At 55.0% G+C, this 21998-nt stretch overlaps 1 protein-coding gene across 2 annotated transcripts in view; it reads right to left on the bottom strand.

The window, feature by feature from the left end:
• Positions 1-5217: 5217 nt before the first annotated feature.
• The window catches only part of MVB12B (multivesicular body subunit 12B), a 192194-nt gene continuing 175413 nt past the window's right edge, over positions 5218-21998 (bottom strand). Inside the window, exons 10-11 of one of the 2 annotated variants that reach the window (XR_006210807.1) lie at positions 13847-14270; positions 8831-8913 (exon numbers count right to left, since the gene is read on the bottom strand). Coding sequence is in view for 1 of the 2 variants with exons in the window: in XM_042965148.1 (XP_042821082.1) it covers positions 8827-8913 (87 nt within the window). In the remaining variant the exon portion in view is untranslated. Of the gene's footprint in view, positions 8914-13846; positions 14271-21998 lie in introns of both variants that reach the window. The other variant, XM_042965148.1, reaches the window with a different exon arrangement.

Here is a 21998-nt window from a genome sequence, read left to right as displayed (position 1 = left end):
TTTCTTCTAGTTCTGTGAAAAATGCCATTGGAATTTTGATAGGGGGTGCATTAAATCTGGAGATTGCTTTGGGAAACAGAGACATTTTAATATTATTAATTCTTCCAATTCATGAACATGTAGTATCTTTCCATTTATTTGTGTCTTCTTCAATTTCTTTTATCAGTGTCTTATAGTTTTCGGTGTATTGGTCTTTCACCTCTTTGGTTAAATTTATTCCTAGGTATTTTATTCTTCTTGATGTAATTACAAATTGGATTGCTTTCTTAATTTCTCATTGCGATAGCTCATTATTAGTGTATAGAAATGCAACTGATTTTTATATTCTGCTACTTCACTGAATTCATTTATTCTAACAGTTTTTTGGTGGAGAATTTAGGATTTTCTCTATATCCTATCACATTGTGTGCAAATATGACAACTTCTTTCTTCCGAATTTGGATGTATTTTATTTTTATTGCCTAATTGCCCTGGCTAGGACTTCTGATACCATATGGAATAAAAGTGGTGAGAGAGTGGGAATCCTTGTCTGATTCCTGATCTTAAAAGCTTTCCCTCTAAGCTGAAGTAAGCCATTGAGTATGTTAGCTGTGGGCTTGTCCTGTAAAGCCTTTTATGTTATAGAGAATATATAGGTACAGGAACATATAGGTACGTTCCCTTTATACCCACTTTAAAAGCTTTTTATCACAAATGGATGTCGAATTTTGTCCAATGCTTTCTCTGCGTATATTTTAGCCTGATTTCATTGATGTGGTGTAGCATGGGCTGCTTTGTGGATGTCAAACCGTCTTTGCATTCCTAGAATAAATTCCACTCGATCACAGTCTATGATCCTTTTAGTGCACTATCGAAATCAGCTTGCTAATATTTTATTAAGGATTTTTTGCATCTGTGTTGACCAGGGATACTGGCCTGTAATTTTCTTGTGGTGTCTTTGCCCGGTTTTTGTATCCGGATCATGCTGGCCTCGTATTTGCTTGTGTTATATGAACTTGGCTGGTTTCTGGGAGAGGGGTAGTAAACTCTTCAAGTGCAATTGCTGACATATCGGTTTCTTTCCTCTTTGGCCTATCAGCATTTCAGGACTGATGGGCAGAAGCAAGTTGTTTTGAATGAGCCCCTAATGTTACCAGGGTCCTCTTCTCCTGGGGGCTAGTTTTTGTTCATACTAAACGCATGTTGTCTCCGGTCTGTTCGTTCTTCTTCTGTTTTTGGTTGGTCAGCTTCTTGTGTTCCTTTTGGTGGACCAGCTCTTCTGGGGTCTGTTTCTCTCCTGTGGATTTATTCCTTCGGACTCTAAGCCCCATCGCTGGTAACGTGTATTTGAGGGAAGCAACATGCATCTGGGAAAGCCCAGGATTTAGCTTGGTGATTCTTAAACTCGGCTGCACACTGGCATCACCCGGGGAGACTGAAAAATGACGGACTCCTGCGTCCCTCCATCGGAGATTCTGATTTCACCGATCTGGGTGTGGTCTGGGCACAGGAAGTCTTAAAAACTCTCTAGGTGGTTCTGCTGTGCAGTTAAGGTTGTGAGTCCTGTGCCCCCTCCCGAGAGTGACGGAGGAGGGACGGATGTGTCTCGGCTATTCAACTGTGCCCATGCCCACCTGCGTGCCCTTCACCTTCAGGAGATCCAGACCCAAAGGGAAAGGGCCAAGACCTCTGCTTGGCACCACTCTTCCCAAGACCCGTGTCTCTGGTTGCACTTACTTGGCCCAAGGTGTGGGGAGAAGGGAGGAGGGAGCTTAGGGGTCAGCCACGCTGCTGTTTTGGTAGAAGGGATGACATGAGCCACCCGGCGCAACGCGCGTGCATGTGTGTGTGTGGGTGGGGGGTTGGAGATGAACGAGCACAGCCAGCAAATTGCCCCCCGCCCCCACACTGCCTCTCGTCAGTGGCAGCGGCCATCTTGCCCTCTGCTCTGCTTCTTTCCCCTAGACCCAAGCCCCCCTAGCTTTAGTGTTGGCTCCTGTGACCCATGGATCGTCTTTCTTTCTCTGGCAGCCCCTTGAGTGGGGCTTGAGGGGGACATCTAGCAGCCCATGGCCGTTACCTGCCTGTTGCACCCCCATCATGGATCTTGTTGGGTGCCGTGGCTTCAGAGGTGGGCCAGGTGAGGGCCCAGTTCTCTTGTCTCTGGTCGCTTTGGGGCCAGCATCGGGACTTGTCCAGGGAGGGCTGCTGCTGGTCATCACAGTCCTTGGGGTGGTCACAAACCTCGCGGCAAGGGCCACCGGGGCCCATTCTTCTTGGGCTGCTCAGCAGTGGAGTCCAGCCCACCTGTCGCCCTACCCACTTTGAGTTAGTCGTTCACTGAGCATTTGCTCTTGCCTGTTTTTATTCAAGGCCTGTGTTGGGTGCGTATACATGGGGCTACGGAGGAAGGTGTCATAAACGAGACCTGTTCCCCCTCCTTTAGGAGCAGGTCGTCTAATGAAAGGACTAGAGGGCTGTAGTGTTGCCCACGGGTCAGTGGTTCCAGTGTGCGAGGTATGGAGTGGCTTGAAGGGGAGGAATGTTAGCTTTGCCTCCAGGGGGTCAAGCACGACATCACAGAGGAGGTGTCTGGGCAGAGGCTTCGAGGATGAACAAGACTTGACCAGACAGAAAAATGAGGGACAAGCATCCTAGATAGGGGGCACAGCATATGCAAAAGCAAGGAAGTACAGAGTTTAGGGTGTGAAGAACCATGCAAAATCCATCAGGGAGGTTTGCAGGAGGTGAGGCTGGGACAGGAGGCAGGGTCAGACCTGGAAGGATGGTGTTGGGAAACCTGAGGGACTCTGATTTCATTCTTGGGGGGCGGGCACTGTAAGTGGAGGCATCCCGACAGATGGCTATGAGGAAGGTGGCTGGGAGGGGAAGATGCTGGGGGCAGGGGACCGGCTAAGGGGCTGATGCTGTAATCCAGGTGAAAAGCGTCAAGGGGCAGAATTTAAAAAGGAGCAGCAGGAAGAGGAAACAGTGGCTGAGTTTGAATGCACGTGTAGAGGGGGGAGCTGTCCAGCTGGAAACGGGGTGATCACAGGCGGCTCCAGGTGGTGGTGGCGGCGGCGGGGGGGGGGGGGTGCTCCCGGTGTGGGAGATGTTGGGGCCTGTTCCAGGACCGGGAGTCAGGAGAAGGGGAGCAGCTTGGGATGTGCTGACGTCAAGGGGTAACACCCGGGTGGGGCCTCGCAGGCGGGGCCGGCAGCAAAGCTGAGCACAGTTAAAGACACGGGCTGCCCCAGCGGCCTGGGGGCGGGGGGTGGTGCAGAAGGGGAGAGAAAGGTCAGGGTGGGGCTCAGGGAGCCCAGAGCTTTAGGGATGAGCCAGGGTGGCTAGGAAACGACAACAGGCAGAAGCAGGGGGAGAAGCGGGAGAGACATGGCAGGGTTGGTAAGCGGGATGGATCCAGGAGGGGGACCTCTGTGGTGTTGGGTCACTGCTGACTGCCCGGTGCCCACACTCTCGCCTACGTGTGGAAGGTGCTCTTACAACGTGGTTTGAGAGAACAGACAGACAGACGGACAGGTGGATGCATGCCCCTCCACCCACCCCAGCGGCTTCTCCCCATGGCACAGAGCTGCTGATGGAGTGATTTTCCGTCTCCCCGGGGAAGAGGTGCTACCCCTCCCCGCACAGCCTCGGGCTCCCCTGCAGCAGATGCCTGATGAGGGTCTAAATAAATTAGACCTGTTCCAGATACTTTGTGATCGCACACTCCCTCCCCGCCCCAGGCCAGAGTCGCTGGGGGCAGAAAGGGTCACGTGACCCAGGCTGGCCAATCAGAGTCTGTCCTGGGACTCTGGCCTCTGGATCTTCTGAACGGAGACACGTAAGCTCGAGTGGCTGTGTATACACACAAAGACGCATGTGCCGTGCACACTGGTGGACAGAGCGCGTGAGAAGGAGGGCCCGAGTGTGAGAGAACTAGAAGCGGATGCTCAGATGAGGCAGAAACAGGTGCCGCCTGGCTGCATCCTGCTCTGGGTTCCAAGTTTCCTCTGGGTCTGGCCACTCACCCCTCCCTGGCCTAGGCTGTCGCGTGTGGGTGTTGGTTTCTTGCCGCCCTAAGGTCTGTGAGCTGCCTCCCCCTCCCGGCTCTGGGGAATCCGTCTGTCTGTCTGAGCAGTGCATGAGGCCTCTTGCAAACGGACTCCGTGCCCTGGATGTCAGTCCGAGGCCACCACTTGAACTTCCTGGGTGACCCGGCACTAGGCTGTGGATGGCAACACCCAACCCTGGCCCCGAAGAGAGACCTGGCAAGTCACGTGGTCTCTGCTGACGCTAAGAGCCCTTCCTCCCATCTTCCCAGGGTAAGCCAGGAGGGATGCACCCTCTCCTGCAGGTGCTGGGTAACCAGTGACGTCCACGTGGTCAGGGAGTGGCAGAGCCAGAATCTGAATCCAGCTCTTCAGACCCTGCGTTGAGTGTTCCTTGTGGAATTTTCGTGGAATTCTCTGGGCTGCTTTTCCTCGCTCTTGCGAGATGCCAGAGGTGGGGGTCCTAGGCTGGAGGCACGGACACTTGGGGGACTCTCATGGCCCTGATGAGAGGTGAGCTAAAGATGGGCCCCATTCTGAGTCTGCCGTAAACAGGGCTGGAGGCAGTGACAGCTCAGGTTGTCACGTCAAGCCCAAAAATGCAAAGGTTACTTACTTACAAAGGAAGGAAAGAGCTTTGATAGTGAGATCTGAAGTGACGGCCCTCGCACGGAGCCCTGGGCCGTGTCCCGCGGGCCTCTGGTCCCTTCGCCGGCGTTCGCAGTGGCGTCTCGCCAGCAGGTGAGCCGTCGGGACAGGACCGAAACCACGGGGGCCGCGTGTCCTCTCCGGCAGCCCGGCCGCCCCGAACCCCTCGCAGACGGGGCCCCGGGCAAGCCGCACATGAAAGTGCATTCTTGTTGGCGACCTGTTGACGCGCACGGGTTTCAGGTGCTTTTGTGGCAACTGGGGTTTCTGCCTCCAAGGAGCATTCCTGAGGGTTGTTCCCAGAGAACGGCAGGGCTTTCTAGGCCCTCGTGAACTCCTCCGGTTCGTAACCAGGTCTCTAAACTAAACAGGGGCAGAGAAGCCCACGGCTTCTTTCTAGCGGGTGGGAAGGCCGGGCGGTGGCTGTCTGCCCCCCCCCCCCACCCCCGCCAGCATCTGGGAGGAGCCGGGGAAGATGCTGGAGCCTCCCCGAGGGACGCCGACCTCGCTCAGGTAGCGCCACAGCAGCAAGCCGGGAAAAGGTTAAAACGTTTATTTAACAAATTATATTAAGACCGACAATCACACAGTGAAACTTCCCTTCGCCAAGTACAGAGTCACCTCAAATAAATACGGTAAGGACGTCGTTCCCATGGCGAGGGCACAGCGGCCCGGCCGTGGCCCCAGCGTCCCATGGCAGCCCACACGCCCGTCGCGGGGAGAACAGAAGCCCCGTCTCCCGGCGGTGACGGCCGCTCTGGGGCGGCATCCGGACGGGCGAAGGAGGAGGGGCCGCCGCCTCCGGGCCCCGGCGGCAGGGCGGGCAGCGAGCGGAGTCGGAGCTCGGCTCCCGCACCCCCGTGGGCACGCGGCTGCCGGGTCGAGGCCCTGCTTTGCTCTCGGGCTCCCTGGATCTCGGGGGAGCCCTCGTCGGGGTGGAGCGGGGGGGGGGGGGGGCAGCTGGGCTCTCGCCCCCTGCCGAGCACCATGGCGCAGCGGCGACGCTATCGCGCCGGAACCAGCGTGGCTGGCGGCGCTGGGAGGTCCGTTACGGGACCGGAACCAAAAGGGGCTGTGAGGCGTGTGCTTATGCTGGACCAGCCGGCACAGTGGCTCTGGGCTCCGACGAGCCTCGGGCCCGAATCCGGTCTCTGCCACTTGCCAGCTTTGTGCCGCGGACTGGTCTCTGCTTCTTCATCTCTAACCGGGAGCAACGAACATCCACTCCTGGGTGTTTTTCAAGGGAGAAAAACGGGACAAACTGTGCTTAAAGAGGAGAAATGTGCCACTGCCGGGCACGGAGCAGGTGCTTAGTATGTGTTAGTCCTTGTCGCCCGCCGCGCTGCCTTTCTGAACAGCACGGGGGGTGGGGGGTGGGGAAGCAAACGTCAGGGGCTCCTGGTGGCCAACTGTGCGGAGGTCAGAACTGCCAGCAAGGAAGCCGGGGCGGGCGGGGGTCCTGACCTGGTCCCAGCTCTCCAGGTGGCAGGGGCGTGTGGCCCATATTGGTTCCGGGACTCGGGGCAGGAAAAGCCTTGATAAAAATTTGCAAATGAACACGTTGCAACCTGCTTACCCCTTATTACCACTATGCCGTTTCCGAGGGTTTTGGAGAGAGAATGGATTTTCGGATGGAAGAGAGAAGGCAGCAGGGAGGCCTGTGCTCTCGTTGGTCTCTGGGGGAGCGGCGGGGAGCGCTGGGGGACGGAGGGCCCGGCCCCTGCCCTTCACACTCGCAAGAACCCTTGTCCTTCCCTGCCCGTGTGGTCACAGGGTTTGTGAGGCAATGCGCCCTCCCAGAAAGAAAAGGTCGCTCTGTTCCAGTGGTGTGCCAGGGGTCCGGGCTGTCCTGCTGTCTGCACGTGCCCCCCCCACCCCCCCAAGAGGCAAAGAGGGCTGGGAGCAGCCTAAAATCTACCACAGACGCCAACCTTTCCCTAACACGGTCACTAATTGTCCTAATGGTTTAGGGTGACGTTCAGGCACTGTTACACGTAGCATATGTCTACCATGCAGTGGAGGTGGTCACCCCAGGCCGCCTGCATCCACACCGGTCTGGCCTCTCCCTGGTGGCCCCGCAGCCCCATCCCGTAACTGCAGGATGGCCCCGGAGTTGGGGGGGGGGGGGACAGCCACCCTCCCTGCCCAGCTCCGCCTTCTTGCACCCACGCTTGGGCTCCCACGTGGTCGTCTTCGGCCCTGAGAGCCGCTAAAACCCCTGGCTGTCGGTCAAGGGAGAAGGGCTGCTGGGCGCTGCCTGTCAGATGGTAATGTTCCAGTCAGGCCGTGAACAAAGCGCACGCACCAAGTGAACGGTACAGAAGGAAGTGGTCGCCCCTCTGTGTTGGGCTTGGGGTCACGCAGGTCACTTGGTTTTGGACCGGCCACCCGTCCAAAAGGCAGCAGGAGACACAGGTTCTCTGGGCCCCACGGGACTCCTCCAGTTTCCCCAGAAACGCAACTAGCTTATCTCGGCGTGTACATCTGAGACCAGTTCGAAGCTCTCCCCTTCCTGGGTGAGCACCATAGCCCTTGGCTTCCTGGACCCCGGGGGTTCCACGCACTGCTTGCATTTTCCTGCCGCTTTGCTGTGTGGGAGGCACAGGAAGGCCAGCTCCACCAAGGACGTCCCGGGTCTGGGCGGAGGGAGGGAGAGGTGCCCACTTCTCTAATGCACAGAAATCAGGAGGTATCGCCTTGAAGATCCGGGGCGACAGCGGTGAGGGTAGAGGTTCTGGAGTTGGCGTTGCTGACGGCAGGTACAGGAGGTATTTTTGCCCCACCCCCACCTCTGAGCCGGCGGCCACCCTCCACACTGTTGGCCAGTTCTGCCCCAGCCACCACGTGCCATCCCAGGAGCCACGGGTAGGCGGGGAGCGTCCTTGGCTGTGGCTCTCCTGTGCTACCTTCATGTGGGGGGGCACCTCCCTGCTCTCCAGGCCTCAACCCGCTCCCCCCCCCCCCCCCCATGCACATCAAGCCTCCCATCCAAAGCTCCTGCCCTCTAGTGACCTCCAAGGTGGGAGATCCCAACATTCTGTGGAATCGAGACAGACCCTGGTAACTAGACCAGGCAGGCCGTCGAGGTGGGGGCCTGAGCCCCCCAGGGGTGGCTGCAGCCCTGTTCTCATGGCGAACCCGTGTGGGGCTGAACTTGGCAGCCGGCATTGTGGGAGATGCCAGTGTGGCCACTGGCCAGTCATGGCCCCAGTTCGGTGACCTGGCTCAGACGGACTTTTTACAAACGACTCCTGCTGTGGGCAGACCCCATCGAGATGCAGCCTGGCTCTGAGAAGCTGGGTGACCATGTGCCCGCGTCCCTCTGCGGCTGGACACCAGCCCACGGGGTCTCTTTCCCGCAGCCCAGGGAGGGCCCGTCTCTGGGTCAGGGCACGTGGGCGTTGCAGAGATGAGCCCTTTGGGAGGAACAGGGCGGGTGGTGGGTGAGCACAGTGTCCCCGGCAGCAAAACTCCCCTCCAAGCAAGCACCAGGTACCCTCGGCCTTCTCGCCCAGCGGGGACGTCCACTGTGGGGGCAGCCGGGCGGCTGCGTGTCCAGTGTGTCGGTTGGGGGCCGAGTGTGAAGGGGTGGCCACCGGTGGGGCCTGGGGCCGCTTCCTCCCTCGTGTCCTCAGGGTTGCCGTGAAACGCTCAGGGCGCTTGTCGCTGTCAGGTCTGGGGCGCGGGGGGAGCCCCGGCGGGGGCTGTGCCCCGCTGCCACCCGCCTCAGGCTTCCAGGAGGAACGTGCGAGCTTAGCGGCAGGCAACAGTCAGGAGGACAGGGAGCCAGCGGGTCACCGGGAAGCTCCGCAATTGCGCGGGGCCCTCGGGTGGCTCCCGCGGTGGGTGGGGTCGCGTGTAGGAGGCTGGTCGTCACACACACACACGCCAGGAGCTGCTGGTCACTACAGCAAACACAGATTAGTCGAGATTATGAACAGTGTCCCCGGGGAGGCGGGGGTGTCCCGTCAGGCAAGCCGATGGCCGAGGAGGTAACCGCTCAGCCGCCCGGAGTCTCCCAGGCGAGCCCCCGGGGGGGGGGGGGGCGGTGAGGGCGGGCAGGAGGGACTGGACTGGGCGAGGGAGGGGCGCTCAGTAGTCGGGCGGCTGCGTCTTCTCCCCGAGGGGGCGGGGTGGCGGCCGGGCCTCAGGACTGGGGGATCTGCTGACATCGCGTGGGGCTGGGCGGGAGCCGGGCCGCGGCGCTCTGCTCCGTGCGGAAGCTGTACTCATACTGCGGGAGGGAGCGGACAGAGAAGCGTGGTCAGTGCGCGAGGACGCCGCAGGGAGGCCTCGGCCCGGCCCGCGGAGGCCCCGGTGCCACCTTGCCGAGCGTGCGCCCACGCGTGGTGCCAGCGTGCGTGCGTGTGCGCAGACGGCGCTCTGACCGCCCAGGGTGTGAGGACGGAGTCCTGGTCCGGGAGCTGCAGCGCCCGAAGCCACGCGCTGCCCCCGGGCCAGGCTGCCTGCAGGAGAGGGTCATGCGAGGTACACCCCATCCCGCAACTGCCCGGGGGCCCTCTGACTCCGTGTTCTCTGGGCACGGCTGCTGACACACCCGAGCGGCGCGGGGAACGGGCAGCACCCCACACGTCCGTGTACCTCTCTGGGTTCCCAGAGCTGCTCCCTGGAGGGTGGGTGACTGTCCTGGTTAGCCGATGAAAGCCGAGGCTCCCGGGGGGCAGCGCCCACACCGGCGACCCAGCCTGGGCCAGGGTGGCACCCGGAGGGGCACATCTGTGCCCTGTGCCACCTCATGCTTAAGACGGAAGCTTACCTGACCCTAGATCCCAGGAGCATGTATAGGTGGGCTCGGAGTCTAATGGAGACTCAGAGAGGCAAGTACCTCTGCTGGGGGACGGGGAGCCCCCGTGGTTCCCCCCGAAGACCCGGTGGGCATTGAAATGGGGGGGGCGTGCCAGGCAGAAGAGCGGACACAGGCGAGGAGGAGTGCCCTCCAGCAGACACGGGCCTGCCGGCCTGAGCTTCAGAGGCTGGGAGTGGGCCTGTGGCGAGCGGCCCGGCCCGTTATGTGCCAAAGCAGCCCTGTGGTCCTAGGGGTTTAGGAGTGTGGAGTTTGGATCAGGTCAGTGCTCGTTAAACGTTTTATTTTTTAAATGTTTATTTTTGAGAGAGCAAGCAGGGGAGGGCCAGAGAGAGAGAGAGGGAGACAGAGGATCTGAAGCAGGTTCCATGCTGACAGCAGAGAGCCCTATGCGGGGTTCGAACTCAAAAATCGTGAGCTTATGACCTGAGCTGAGGTTGGGGCTTAACTGAGCCACCCAGGCGCCCTGTAAACATTTTAAATAATATCTAAACACTTCTGAGCAGAATTGCCCTAAAAAAGGGCTTGTCTGTGTAAAACAGAGCAAAGTGGAGTTGTCCTGGCTGAACTTGGCCACCAGCTGAGGCTATTTCCTCGGGGACACTGGGGAGGCTGACAGGAAGCCTGGCCTGGCCCCCTGCCCCCAAGTGACTGCCCACCGCACAGAGAACAGCTAAGTGCTGACGGCTTTAGGGGTCAGTCCTGAATGAGGGGGAGCAGACTTCTGAGGCTTTTTCCCTCAAGTAGAAAGGGTGGGTAGGCAGTCCAGCAGGCCACCCCTGCCGAAGGGCCCCAAGGGCTGACCCAGGACAGACGGACACAGATCTGCACTGGCCCCATCCTATCCCTGTGTTGAAGAGCCTCGAGTGGCTCCTGAGCCCGGAGCCACAGGGCCTACACCGCAGCTGTGACTGTGGTCCCTACAAAGGTCTGTTGCCAGAAGGGGCAAGAGGGAAGGGCTTTGGAGGGTGACCTCAGGCAGGTCTCTGCCCCTCTCTGCACCTTAGTGAACCTATCTCTAAAGTGGGGTCACGTTAAGAAATAAGTGCTGGGGTGCTTGGGTGGCTCGGTCGGTTGAGGCTCCTCTGACTCTTGATTTCGGCTCAGATCATATCTCACGGTTTGCCGGTTCGAGCCCCGTGTCGGGCTCTGTGCGGATGGTGCGGGGCCTGCTTGGGATTCTCTCTCTCTCCCATTGTCCCCAAAATAAAGATTAAAAAGAAAGGGCTGGCGAGGCTGTGGAGAAAAGGGAACCCTTGTGCCCTGCTGGGAACACAAACTGGTGCTGCCACCTGGAGGACCCCGAGAACCCTGAACCTAGGACTCCCCTAGGACTCGGCGATTCCACTTCACTCTAACTCAGCAAGATACCTGCAGCACCACGTCCACGGCAGCACCATCTAGAGCAGCCACGCCAGAGACCGCCTCCGTGGCCGCTGACAGATGAAGGGATACGGATGTGGCGTATATGTGCCACGGGATATGATTCAGCCGTAAAAAAAAAAAAAAAAACAAAAAACGAAATCTTGCCGTTTGCAACAGCAGGGCTGGACCCTGGGGGCATCGTGTGAAGTGAAATAAGTCAGAGAAAGATACCATGTGACCTCACTGATCTGTGCAATCTAGAAAACAAAACAAAACAAAAACACAACACCCCATACTTAACAGGTACAGAGAACGGACCGGTACTCGCCAGGGGAGGGCGTGTGGATGGGCGAAGGGGGTCAAAAGGTACAAATTCCAGTTGTAAAATAAGGAGATGTGACACACAGTATGGCGACTATGGTTGATCCTGTGTTGCTTATTTGGAAGTTGCTAAGAATAAATCTTAAAGGTTCTCATCACAAAAATTTGTCACCATGGTGACAGATGTTGACTCATTGTGATTCTTTTGCCATCTACATAAATATGGGTTCGTTATGTTGGACACCTGAAGCTCGTGGTATATGTCAGTTAAACCTCACAAAAGTCAGTGGGGTCACAATCTACTCCCAGGGCCAACTGGGAAGACGGCGTGAGCTACAGCAGGTTAGGGGCCCGTACGGCCCTGGCGCCAAGCAGGCACTCACCGCACATCTGTTGGCTACTTGGAAAAAGCTATTAAAGCAGCTCCCAACCCGCTCGCGTTTGGGCTCCCTGATGACCAGGGCACAGGCCGTGGCTGGACTCCTGCCCCAGGAGGCTGGCCCAGCAGAGCAGCCCCGGACAAGGCCGCCTTTGGGCGAAGCCTGGGACAATACCGCCACCTGGTGGCTGCTCGCGTGCATCACAACAGGGAAGGTTCCCTCCTCGACTCCACCAGCACCCACCACCTCCGCCTGGTGCTGGGCACGGGGCCAGAGCATGTGCGTGCCAGCGCCATTAACCAAAGGGGGCAACACAGGAGGAGGGGCAGGTTGTGGGAGGGCAGGAGTGCATTTCGGCCAGTGGCCGAGGGTGGTCCCCAGCAGCACCGAAGGGAAGGAGCCCGGCTGGGGAGACGTGGAACCAGGGATAAAAGGTCGGGGATTAGAAGCACTCGGGGGGAAGGGCAGCTGGAGTGACAGATGTGGAGATGCTTCAAGAGAAGCACACAGGGTCAGAAGATGAGGACGGGCCCTGCTCGTGGGGGTGGGGGACCCGGAGGTGTGGGTCCGCGAGGGGAGCAGAGGGCAGGCACGAGTGCCAGAGCGGCACTGGCCGGGGCTGGGGGTGCTGAAAACACCTAGTGGCCTCCGTAGGAGCAGTTCTGGGTGGGCCAAGGTGCCAGTGTGGACTGGCCGGCGTGGCTACCCCTCAGGGGCGGGGAGAGAGGGCACCCAGAGCAAGAGACTGGCAGGCTGATGAACCCTGAACACATGTAGATCCCCTGGAGGTCCTGGTAGAACGCATGTCCTGACTCTGAAGGTCTGGGGCAGAGCCCAGGATCCTACATTGTCACCCAACTGCCAGGTGGCCTGCTGCTGTTCTGGGGACTAGTTCAGGCAATTCTGTGACCCAAAAGCGGGACGTGGGAATGCGTGTGGGTGCGGGTAGGCAGAGGGCCGAGATGGCAAGGCTCAGGAGAGGCCTCACTCTGGCTGCTCTAGGGCCACGTCTGGGAGGTGTCTGCCTGGGGCGGCGGACGGAAGGCACCTCGCGAACGAAGAAGTCGTCCCGGGTGCACACACTGCCTTTTCCTGATTCACAGCCCGAGCGCGCCCCTCCCCCCACCAGCGGGCCAGGGCTCCTGGTGCAGCGCACAGATTGCTGTCCCCGCACCCCCCCCCCAATCTTACCCTTGGGAGCTTTCCCTTTTTAGGTTATCTTGGCTGGAGAAAAGCATTACTCCCCCCCCCCCCCACCTCTTGTTTTCTCTAACTCCCCAAATGAAATTTCAACATATGTCCCCAGACATAATCCCCCTTAGGCTGCGGATAACCCTTCCCACAGACACTGTCTTCTGCCGGGGATTGCTGGCCCCAAAGTGTTTGCCCAAGAGACTAGGGCCGCTTCTGGAAGGTCTTTCACTCCCTTGGGCAAACAGCGAGTACCTTTGAAGGTGGATTTGGGCCCGGATCTGTTTACTCAAGACATTAGTCTCCTGCATAAGGAAAACCTGCACTCGCGTACAAACAGCAAATCCTTTTTGAATTAAAAAAATTTTCAATTAAAAAGCATTTGGGTTCGCAGAGCCGGGAGCCCAGCTGAGCAGCGCCAGGTCATGGCGCCCTCTGGTGGACACAGGCCATCACAGCAACCGGGCCTGGCGGTCTCTCCAGGAAAAGAGACGTCACTGTCAGGGGCTCGATTTGGGGCTTTCCGGGGGCCCAGGCACCGTGTGCCTCTGTCTGGGAGACCTTGCAGCTGAGGCATCGGGCCTCTCTAGCTACAGTGCGTGCGCCCCAGCTTCCAAAAGCCTTTTGCCATAGCAAGGGCATCATCCTGGTAAATGGGACATGCCGACCTTGGCTTCTAGCTGCACCGTGGAGGCTAAGTCGCTTAGCTGCAGCCTCGCTGGCAGAAAGGAGGCGATCAAACCCTCACCTGGTCACAGAGATGTGAGAAGCACCAGGGACAATTTGTGTGAAAGCACCCTGAGAATGAAAAAACCAGTCCTCCTGATGCAGCAGAATCAAGGTTTTTAACCAAAGCCGGGCCCTGCCCCCGGTGGGACGGTTCTGGTTCAACTGGCCTGGCCTGACAGCATCAGCATTTTCCAGAAGCACCAGGAGATCTTACTGGTTAGGCAAGTGGAGAATCACTGCCTGAAAACTTTTACCGCATATAATACAGTCCCCACTTAACGATGTCGACGTTTCGACTTGGATGTTTTTGACGTTAAGAAGGTGCAAAAGCGATACACGTTCAGTGGAGACCATACCTCAGATTTTGAATTTTGATATCTTCCCGGCCAGTGATGTGCTGAACGAAACTCCTCCCAAGCCCGTCCTGGCGTCTGATGTTTGGCAGCTAGAGCTCCCCGGCAGCCCCTCAGCCACGGGGCTCAGCAACCGATACGCTGACGGCCATGCTGTCCCCATACAGCCATCTTGCGTGTCACTTTCAGTACAGTATCCAACAAATTGCAGGAGATCGTCAACAGCTTATTACAACACAGGTTTTGTGTTAGATGCTTCTGCCCAACTATGGGCTACTGTGTGTGTCCTGGGAGTTTAAGGTAGGCCAGGCTACACGAGGATGTTCGTTCGGTAAGTGAAGCGTATTAAGTGCATTTTCCACGCACGGTGTTTTCAGCTTACAATGGATTTACTGGGAGGAAAGCCCCATTGTAAGTTGAGGAAGATCTGTGGAGGGAAAAAAGGGCAAGTATACACCCTTCCTCCCCGAATCCAGTAATGATCAAATCAGAGGCTCCAGAGGAGAAAAGATAGTAAGGGATTATTTCTAGTGCCTGAGTAGTGCAGATATGGAAGCTGAGGCCCAGGGGAGGATCAGACTTCCCAAAGGTCCAGAGAGAGACAGGGCAAAGCTGGACCAGGCCCTCAGTAGCCCCTATGGACAGGTGCAGGGCTGGTGGGGCAACTGGCGTCAGACAAGCGTCTGCCCCCTCCTCTCGTGCAGGTGCAGTTCGGAGGTGGGGGCAGACTGGCAAATGTGAACCGATGAGCCAGTGTAAGTTGGCACTGGGGTGGATCATGGAAGAACTGGAAGGGCGCACTGAGAACAGGCCCGGAGGGGCCAGGCTGGGCCTCGGAGGCCTGGCCAGGTGAAGGCGGGTGGAGGAGAAGTGAAGGGGCCAAGATTCAGGCCAACAGGAAGTCCGGTTCACTTAAGGCTCGTTCACACGGGTCTGGCCCCGTACAGACAGGAAGGTGGATGAGGTTCTTAGTGGCCCTGCCCTCCCAAGCCTGTCCTGGCACCTGCTCTCGTTCCTCACAGCCCAGGCCTTCACTCTTAGTGCCCACGGTTCAACCCCTCTCAGAATATCAGCGATGGAAGCCTCTACCCCTCACTGAAGGGCTTGAGTCCCCTTCTGTCTCCAGAAGCCTGGCTGCTGGCACCCAGCCCCCCGTGCGAGGTCAAAGCCAGTGCCCCTGTGAGGAGCGGGCACAGAAGGGCCTCACGTCCCCATAGGGCAGCTCGTCTGGGTACCGGGGAGGCCTGTCCAGCTAATCCGAATATGTCCACCCCTTCAAGCTCCTGAAGGGGAGACTGAGAACCAAGCCCAAGGCTTGTGACACTTTGTGGTCTCTTATTTTTTCTCCCATGGGAGTCCTTGTTTTGCACTCGGACTATGGTTCTACAGAGATCTCTGAAAAACTGGGGGAAGGCAGGGGAAGCGCTGGGGTCCCGACAAGCATGTGGAACTGCTTTACCTGGAGGAGGGCTGTCCTCGTGCGGCCTGAGGGCACAGGGGAGGGTGGGGATACCAGGACTTCCCTCCCCATTCTTGAGGTTCTAGAACACCCTAGAGCTGGAGAACAGGCCTGGAGCTCAGGGCTCATGGATTACAACCGTGACCCCTGTGGTCACTAGTAAGGTGATGGGCGCGGCAGGAGCTACCACGTCCTGAGTCAGCAAGCTGGGACCAAATCCTTGTGTCCCAGGAAGCTGGTACTGCTGTCTTTCCACTAAAGGTGAGCAAACCGGGGCTCTGAGAGGCTGAGCAGCCTTTCTGATGCCACCGGGGCTTGGGGCGCTGCAGGGAGGCATTTTTAACCACCACCATGGTCGGGTATAGATGCTCTGGTCCCACATCAACTCCACAGAGGGGTCCGTGCGGCTCCCGCAAGCCCTTGGGGAAGCCACTGCTGTGTCCATTCTGGCTTTTCTGTTGGGTTCCTGGGCTCTGAGAGAGGAGCAACCCCAAGTCGGGGCCCTGAGCCCACCCAGGCCCATTGCTGCGTCTCTCCTAAATGATGGTCTGAAGAAGAACCCCTCCAAGATGCACCTGCTCCAGCAGGAGCCATGTCTGCCTGGGCACTGTACCCGGCACAGTACCAGCCAGAGGGGGGCTCTGAAAGCAGCTGCTGAATTCATTAATGTGCAACCTTCCACTGATTCAGCCCTTGCATCTTTCCACTCTGGGGCATCCAGATCCCTTTCATCCTCAGCACCCAGACCTCCCCCTTTCCCGCTCTAAGCCTGGGACTCCCAGGAGGGGATGGCGGTATCCACTCACTGCCCTAAGCAGCCTGCCTCCCTGGGCTCAGTGCCAGGAGAGCCCCCCCACTCCAGAGGCACCCTCAACTCACAAAGCACCTTCCAGCTGGACGCCGACGGAGGAGGAGGAGCGTCGGAGTCTGAAGAGTGGAACATTAACTCCCATATCCCTGCCCCATCACACAGCCCCAGGATCCCCCCTCTTCCGGAGTGAGGTTTGAATGGTTTCTGCCGAGACCTTTCCCCATGAAAGCTCTTGGACCTCTCCTCCCCTACTGCCCAGAAGCAAGTCCTGAATGGGCCGGGGCCCAGTCATACCTTGGTGCCTTTCTGAACACTAGGACACTGTCTCCCGTGAATAGCTAAACCCTACTGTCCTTAAAGGCCCAGCTAAAGGGGCACTTGTTCTGAGACATGTTCCCTTCTCCCCTGGGGAGAATTCATCACAACCCCTGGGCCTCCACAACACTTCCCATATCCCTCGGTGCACGGTCAGGATGGGCCACAGCCATTTCTGTAGCTCCAGAGCCTGGGGAGGTTGTGGTCCAGAAGAGGTGGGTGGGTGGATGGATGGGTGGCTGGGTGGCTGGATGAATAATGGATAGATGGGTGGATGGATGGATGGATGGAATAGGATGGGTGAGTAAAGGGACAGAGCAGGTCTCTGGGAACAGCCTAGTGCAAAGGAGAGAAGGTAGGTAGCTCAGGGGCTATATTCTCAGGCAGGTCAGAGGTCATTCTGATTTTCAGTCCTTTGTGGAAGCATCAGTCAGTCCAGTGTGGGTTTTCTGAATTCCTACAGCCCTCTGAGCAGGATGGTGGGATGCATCCTATCATGTGGTATTTAACTCATGCATGTGAAGTCCTGAGCCTGGTGCTTGTCCACACCACCCCTGTGAATGCAAGATTATGAGTCTAAGTGTGATTTGTGTTGGCATCTCTGTGCACACACTGTGTACAAGCTGGAGGTTCACACATTATTGGCTCGTGGGGTATTTAAAAATAAACACTGAGAAGTTGAGAGAATGCATAAAATGCCAACATTTTCCAGCATTTATTAGACAAACGGGGGCTACGGCAACTCTGGATGTTCGTTTTTGTGACTGCAGGCTGCTGCTTTTCAAGAAGCGTGCATTTTCCAGTTTGCCACACTCCCCACCCCTCCCTATGAACTGCCCAGCCAGGCAGTGGCAACTGCTGTGTTATCGCTGTGATTGATGTTGTGAGTGTGTGGGGGGTGATGGGGACAAAGGAAGCAAGAAAGTGAAATAATTCTTGTAGCCATGACTATTTACAAGTATGAAAATGAAAGACTGAGAAGGCCATGCAATTTTTAGGAAAATGGGGGGAGAGCACATTTTGTGGTGGAACCGAGGGTTGCTGTGTGATTAACAAGGACACAGAAGGCGTCTTCCGTCCCTGCCCCTCCCCCGCCTCACCGCAGGGCTGGTGGCCTGGTGGGCGCCTGTGTGACCAGCCTGTCTGCTCTGCCGTGGAAGGACAGTGCCTTTGCTGCTGAAAATGCCAATTCTGTGTCTGCGGGCAGCCGTGGGGGCTTCCCCCTCACTGGGCCACCATTTCAGGGTTCACCCGGATCTTACCTAAAAAAGCAGCTATTTGCGTTTTCCCTCCCCAGGCTTTCCTCCCTCCTAAGCGACTTGTAGGAAGTATTTAAAACAATACCACTTTCTAGCACTGGAAGACGAGAGGCTGTGTGGTCGCTCTGGGAAAGTGCTCTCCCTGATCTTTCTGTCTTCATGCTTTTTACCTACATGACGGGCAACCTTGTAAGAGTTCAGTTTGGGGGGAGGGGGAGATTACTTTAAAACTTGGGGGATGAGAGTTCTCAAACCATGGAGAGGAAAATCCTTTCGTGAAGGACTTGGCAGGAGACCACGTATTCACCTTGACCTCAGTTGGAACAAGCATACGCCCCACGGGGGCAACCGGGACAGGTGATTCTGTCTGCTGAACGCTCTCTCCGCATCAGCTTCATTTCCACAGGCTCAGCCTGCTTCTCTTACTTCTACGATGAATGCCCCGGGCCCCTGTGGGAGCAGTCTGGGTGGTGGCTGCTGCTAGGTGGGCTGGGGTGGGGGTGGGGGAAATGCTATGGGAGAGGACGCTGCCGTGGGGGGCGGGGCGGGGGGGACAACGCTGCCTGCGGAACCAAAGGGGCGGTGGCGGCTGGGGGCGCGGAGACTCAGAATTAGGAACTCTATGAACATCATCCAGCATATTAATATGCTGTAGAGAAAATATATGATCATCTCAATAGATGATTAAAAGACATTTATCAAAAGCCACCATCCATTCCTGGTAAAAAACATTGAGAAAAGCAGAAATAGACGGCTAATTCTTTAACAAGATTAAAAAAAAAAAAAAAAGACGTCTATACGAGCAAGCCACAGCAAGCAGCATTATGGGTTGCTGAAATTAGAAACTTCTGTTAACCCACAGGTAAGACAAGGAGGCCCAGTGGCCGAGGTCCCTGGCAGAGGCCTGCAGGAGAAGGGACAGACCCAGGGAAGGAGGCCACATGGGTATTCGCAGGTGACAACTGCCTGCCAGGGACAGGGACACCAGACATAAAATGTAAGGAAAGAGCCATTCACAAGAGCCACAAAAACATAAAACACCTGGAATGACCTAGAAAGAAGCGTGCAGGATCTCTACAAAGAACAACTATTCTACTCTGCTCTCTGGACGGAGCCTCTTCATCTAAAACGCCAATCACTCCTCCGTTCATCTGTGTAGTGAATTCAGTTACAGTAAACACTAGAACAGAGTTTTTGGAACCTCCCCCGCCCCCCAAAGATTCTAAAGTTAAGTTGGAAGAATAAGCATGTGAATATAATTAGGACCATTTGGGGGTCATAAAGGGAAACCTCTATCATATATTAAAGCTTATTATAAAATTATAAGATTCAGAACAGGGTGGCAATACTATAAAGAGAACAGGGTCAAAAGAAAGGTCCACTGATCCACTTACATAACGAAACAATAGGAGGAAGCCAGGATTTAAAATTCACTGGAGTGGGGGGGGGGGGGCGCCTGGGTCGCTCAGTTGGTTAAGCATCTGACTCTTGATTTTAGCTCAGGTCAGGATCTCATGGTTGTGAGATCGAGCCCTGTGTCCAGCTCTGCCAGCACAGAGCCTGCTTAAGACTCTTGAGATTCTCTCTCTTCCTCTCCCTCTGTCCCTCTCCCCTGCTTGCATTCTCTTTTGCTCGCTCGCTCTCTCTCTCAAAAAAAAAAATTCACCGAAGAAAGCAATCAGTATTCAGAAAATTGGCTAATGCTATAGGAGAAAATAAAGCTGGTCCTTATTCTTATCCTCTAATAAATTTCAGATGGATTAAGTTGTTGAAAAGAATTTAGTATTTTAATATATTAAAATATGAGAGTGGAAGAAAATAGGACTGGTTATTTTTATAATCTATGACACAAAACCAAAAATAAATAAAACATTAAAACAAAGACAAAAGTGCCCATGAAAAAATGAAAACTATTATGTGGCAGAGCACATCATTAACAAGAAGAAAAACCACCAGTTAAACTGTGTGTGTTTGAACATACGACAGAAAGTGGTTATAAAGAACACGAAGAATTCCTTCTTTTTTAATTTTATTTGAGAGAGAGGGAGAGGGAGAGACTCCCAAGCAGGCTCCGTGCGGAGCCTGATGGGGGGCTCGATCCCACAACCCTGGGATCAAGACCTGAGCTGAAATCAAGCGTCGGACGCTCAAGTGACTGAGCCACCCAGGTGTCCCAAGGGCATAAAGAATTCTTAAAAACAAATGAAAAAAAAAAAAAATTAAGCCAACAGAAAAAAATTGGGCAAGGGCACAAACAGAAGAGATTCACAAAATAACTACAAATAGGCAATAACCATATGAAAGAATGTTCACCTTTAAATCCTGGTGCTGCTCAGCTATAGTTAGAGAATGTGGGGGGGCAGGTACCCCCTCATACACTACGGGGTGGGGTGGGGAGGTTTCAATGCGCACACCCTTTTTGGAAGACAAATTGGTAATATATATTCTTCTAAAGAAAGACCCAGGGGAGAAAAGACACATGTACAAAGAAATATACTGCAGCAGCGTAAGAGTGAATAATTGGAAACAACTCAAAAGTCAATCAATAGTGGATTGCTTAAATAAATTATGGCATAATCATAAAAGGGAACCACATGTAGTCATTAAAAAGAATGAGGTAGGTCTGTGCAGAATGATGTGGAAGGTTGTGCCAAGTACAAAGCCAGGTACCGAGGATCACGCACGGTGTGACCTACCTCACGCGTGTGCGTCCACCTTTTACTTTACGTGTTTCTGTGACGTTTGCAGTTTTATAAACATGTACGACCTACCTTTGAACTCAAGGGGAACACCCTAAATATTAAAGAACGGATTCTGACTGGCAGGGTAGCTGCTTAAGATGATCAACTGTCCAAGACATCTGCTACAATTAATGGGGGAGGGAACTAATCTCATCTGTGGCCTCAAACTGGTTCTTAAGCTTTGTGGTCAGACTCCTGGAGAGTCTATGAAGTGGCGGTCCCCAAGCTACGTCCCATATTTCAGAAGAAGCCTAACACTTCTCGTGAGCCTTCAGAAAGGCCAACCATTAAACTAATTTATTAGGTTTCTTTGTTTGGGGCTGGAATTATCTCAACTCAGTAAGAATGTGGGTGGCAGCTAGGTGCAATAATGAAAAAGGGAGGAAGAACAGGCTAACTTCTGTTTATTTAACTAAATTTTATTTAATAAGTAAATCAGGAAAATTTCTTTCCCAAAACGTATCCGCTTCCTCACTGAGAAATAAAAAGATTCTGGGGGGTGAAAACCTTCGATCTAGACAGAAGGCAGCTTATTTCCTGTTGCAGTTCCAGACCTGACCACTAGATGGTGCAAAGGGACCACACCACAGAGTTTGCAACCTCTCCCTCCACGAAATCCTTTACCGTTAATAAGCACAATGAAAGCTTTCCAAAAGTAGAAAGAATGAACAATTGTGCTGGGACGTGAACATTTTGCTTTTATAAAATTGGGACTCTGCCATTTCATTATTGACACAAAAATCTTCCGCCTCGCTTTCTTCCCACATATGCAGGTCCCAAATCTACTCTCATCTACTTGAAGGGGCCTGTAGAAGCCCGTGCAAAGTGGATGCCCAAAAGTTGAATTCGAAAATTCTTTTTACCTTGCGCTGCCACACGTGTTTCCATTAATTTCACCTCAATGTCGTGACGTAAATGCTAGTGGAATCGGCCCCAAGCTAAATAAGCAATGAGCCCCATTTTTCAACACACAAACACATAAAGATGTCAGCTCAAACTGTTTACTAATTAACACTTAAAAAGACACAAATTAGATATGCGTGGCTAAGAGCAATTATAATCAAGACGAATTTCTCTAGTCATTTGGGAACTGAGAAAAATGCCTAATTGCTGGAACCAATGTTTTAAAAACTGAAATGACGCCAGTTAGCAAATATGTTCATTTAAAGAACATTCCACGTGACTACACTCTTGAGGGTTGACTACAAACATGAGAACAAGGAAAATATTTAGGTATAAAATTAAAATTTTAAGCTCCCTTAGATTTATAACTTCTTCATTAAATACGTCTGCAGACAGCAGCCCATAAAAACCTGTAGCAATTAAGTGGTTAAATGAACTGCCTCCCTTGTCAATTTTAAGGGAGTGATTAATATTAGATCGTCCCTTTACTAATTAGACTCTCCCGTGTCTTTCAGCTTTAAAGTCGGGTGAAAATGGAGGCTGTGCGCCCTACAAGGAAGCACGGTGGGCTGATAAAGCTTCCCTCGTCGTGCTCAGTTTTCAGTGTGGCGCCCACTGAAGGGAGGGTGAGCATCGTGGTTTCCTGCGGGAGGTCGGCAGCAGGTGG

Source organism: Panthera tigris, chromosome D4 (assembly GCF_018350195.1).
Source record: "Panthera tigris isolate Pti1 chromosome D4, P.tigris_Pti1_mat1.1, whole genome shotgun sequence".
In the NCBI taxonomy this organism is placed as follows: Eukaryota; Metazoa; Chordata; class Mammalia; order Carnivora; family Felidae; genus Panthera; species Panthera tigris.
Note: the sequence above shows the minus strand (reverse complement) of the source record. Positions and strands in the feature narration are given on the sequence as shown.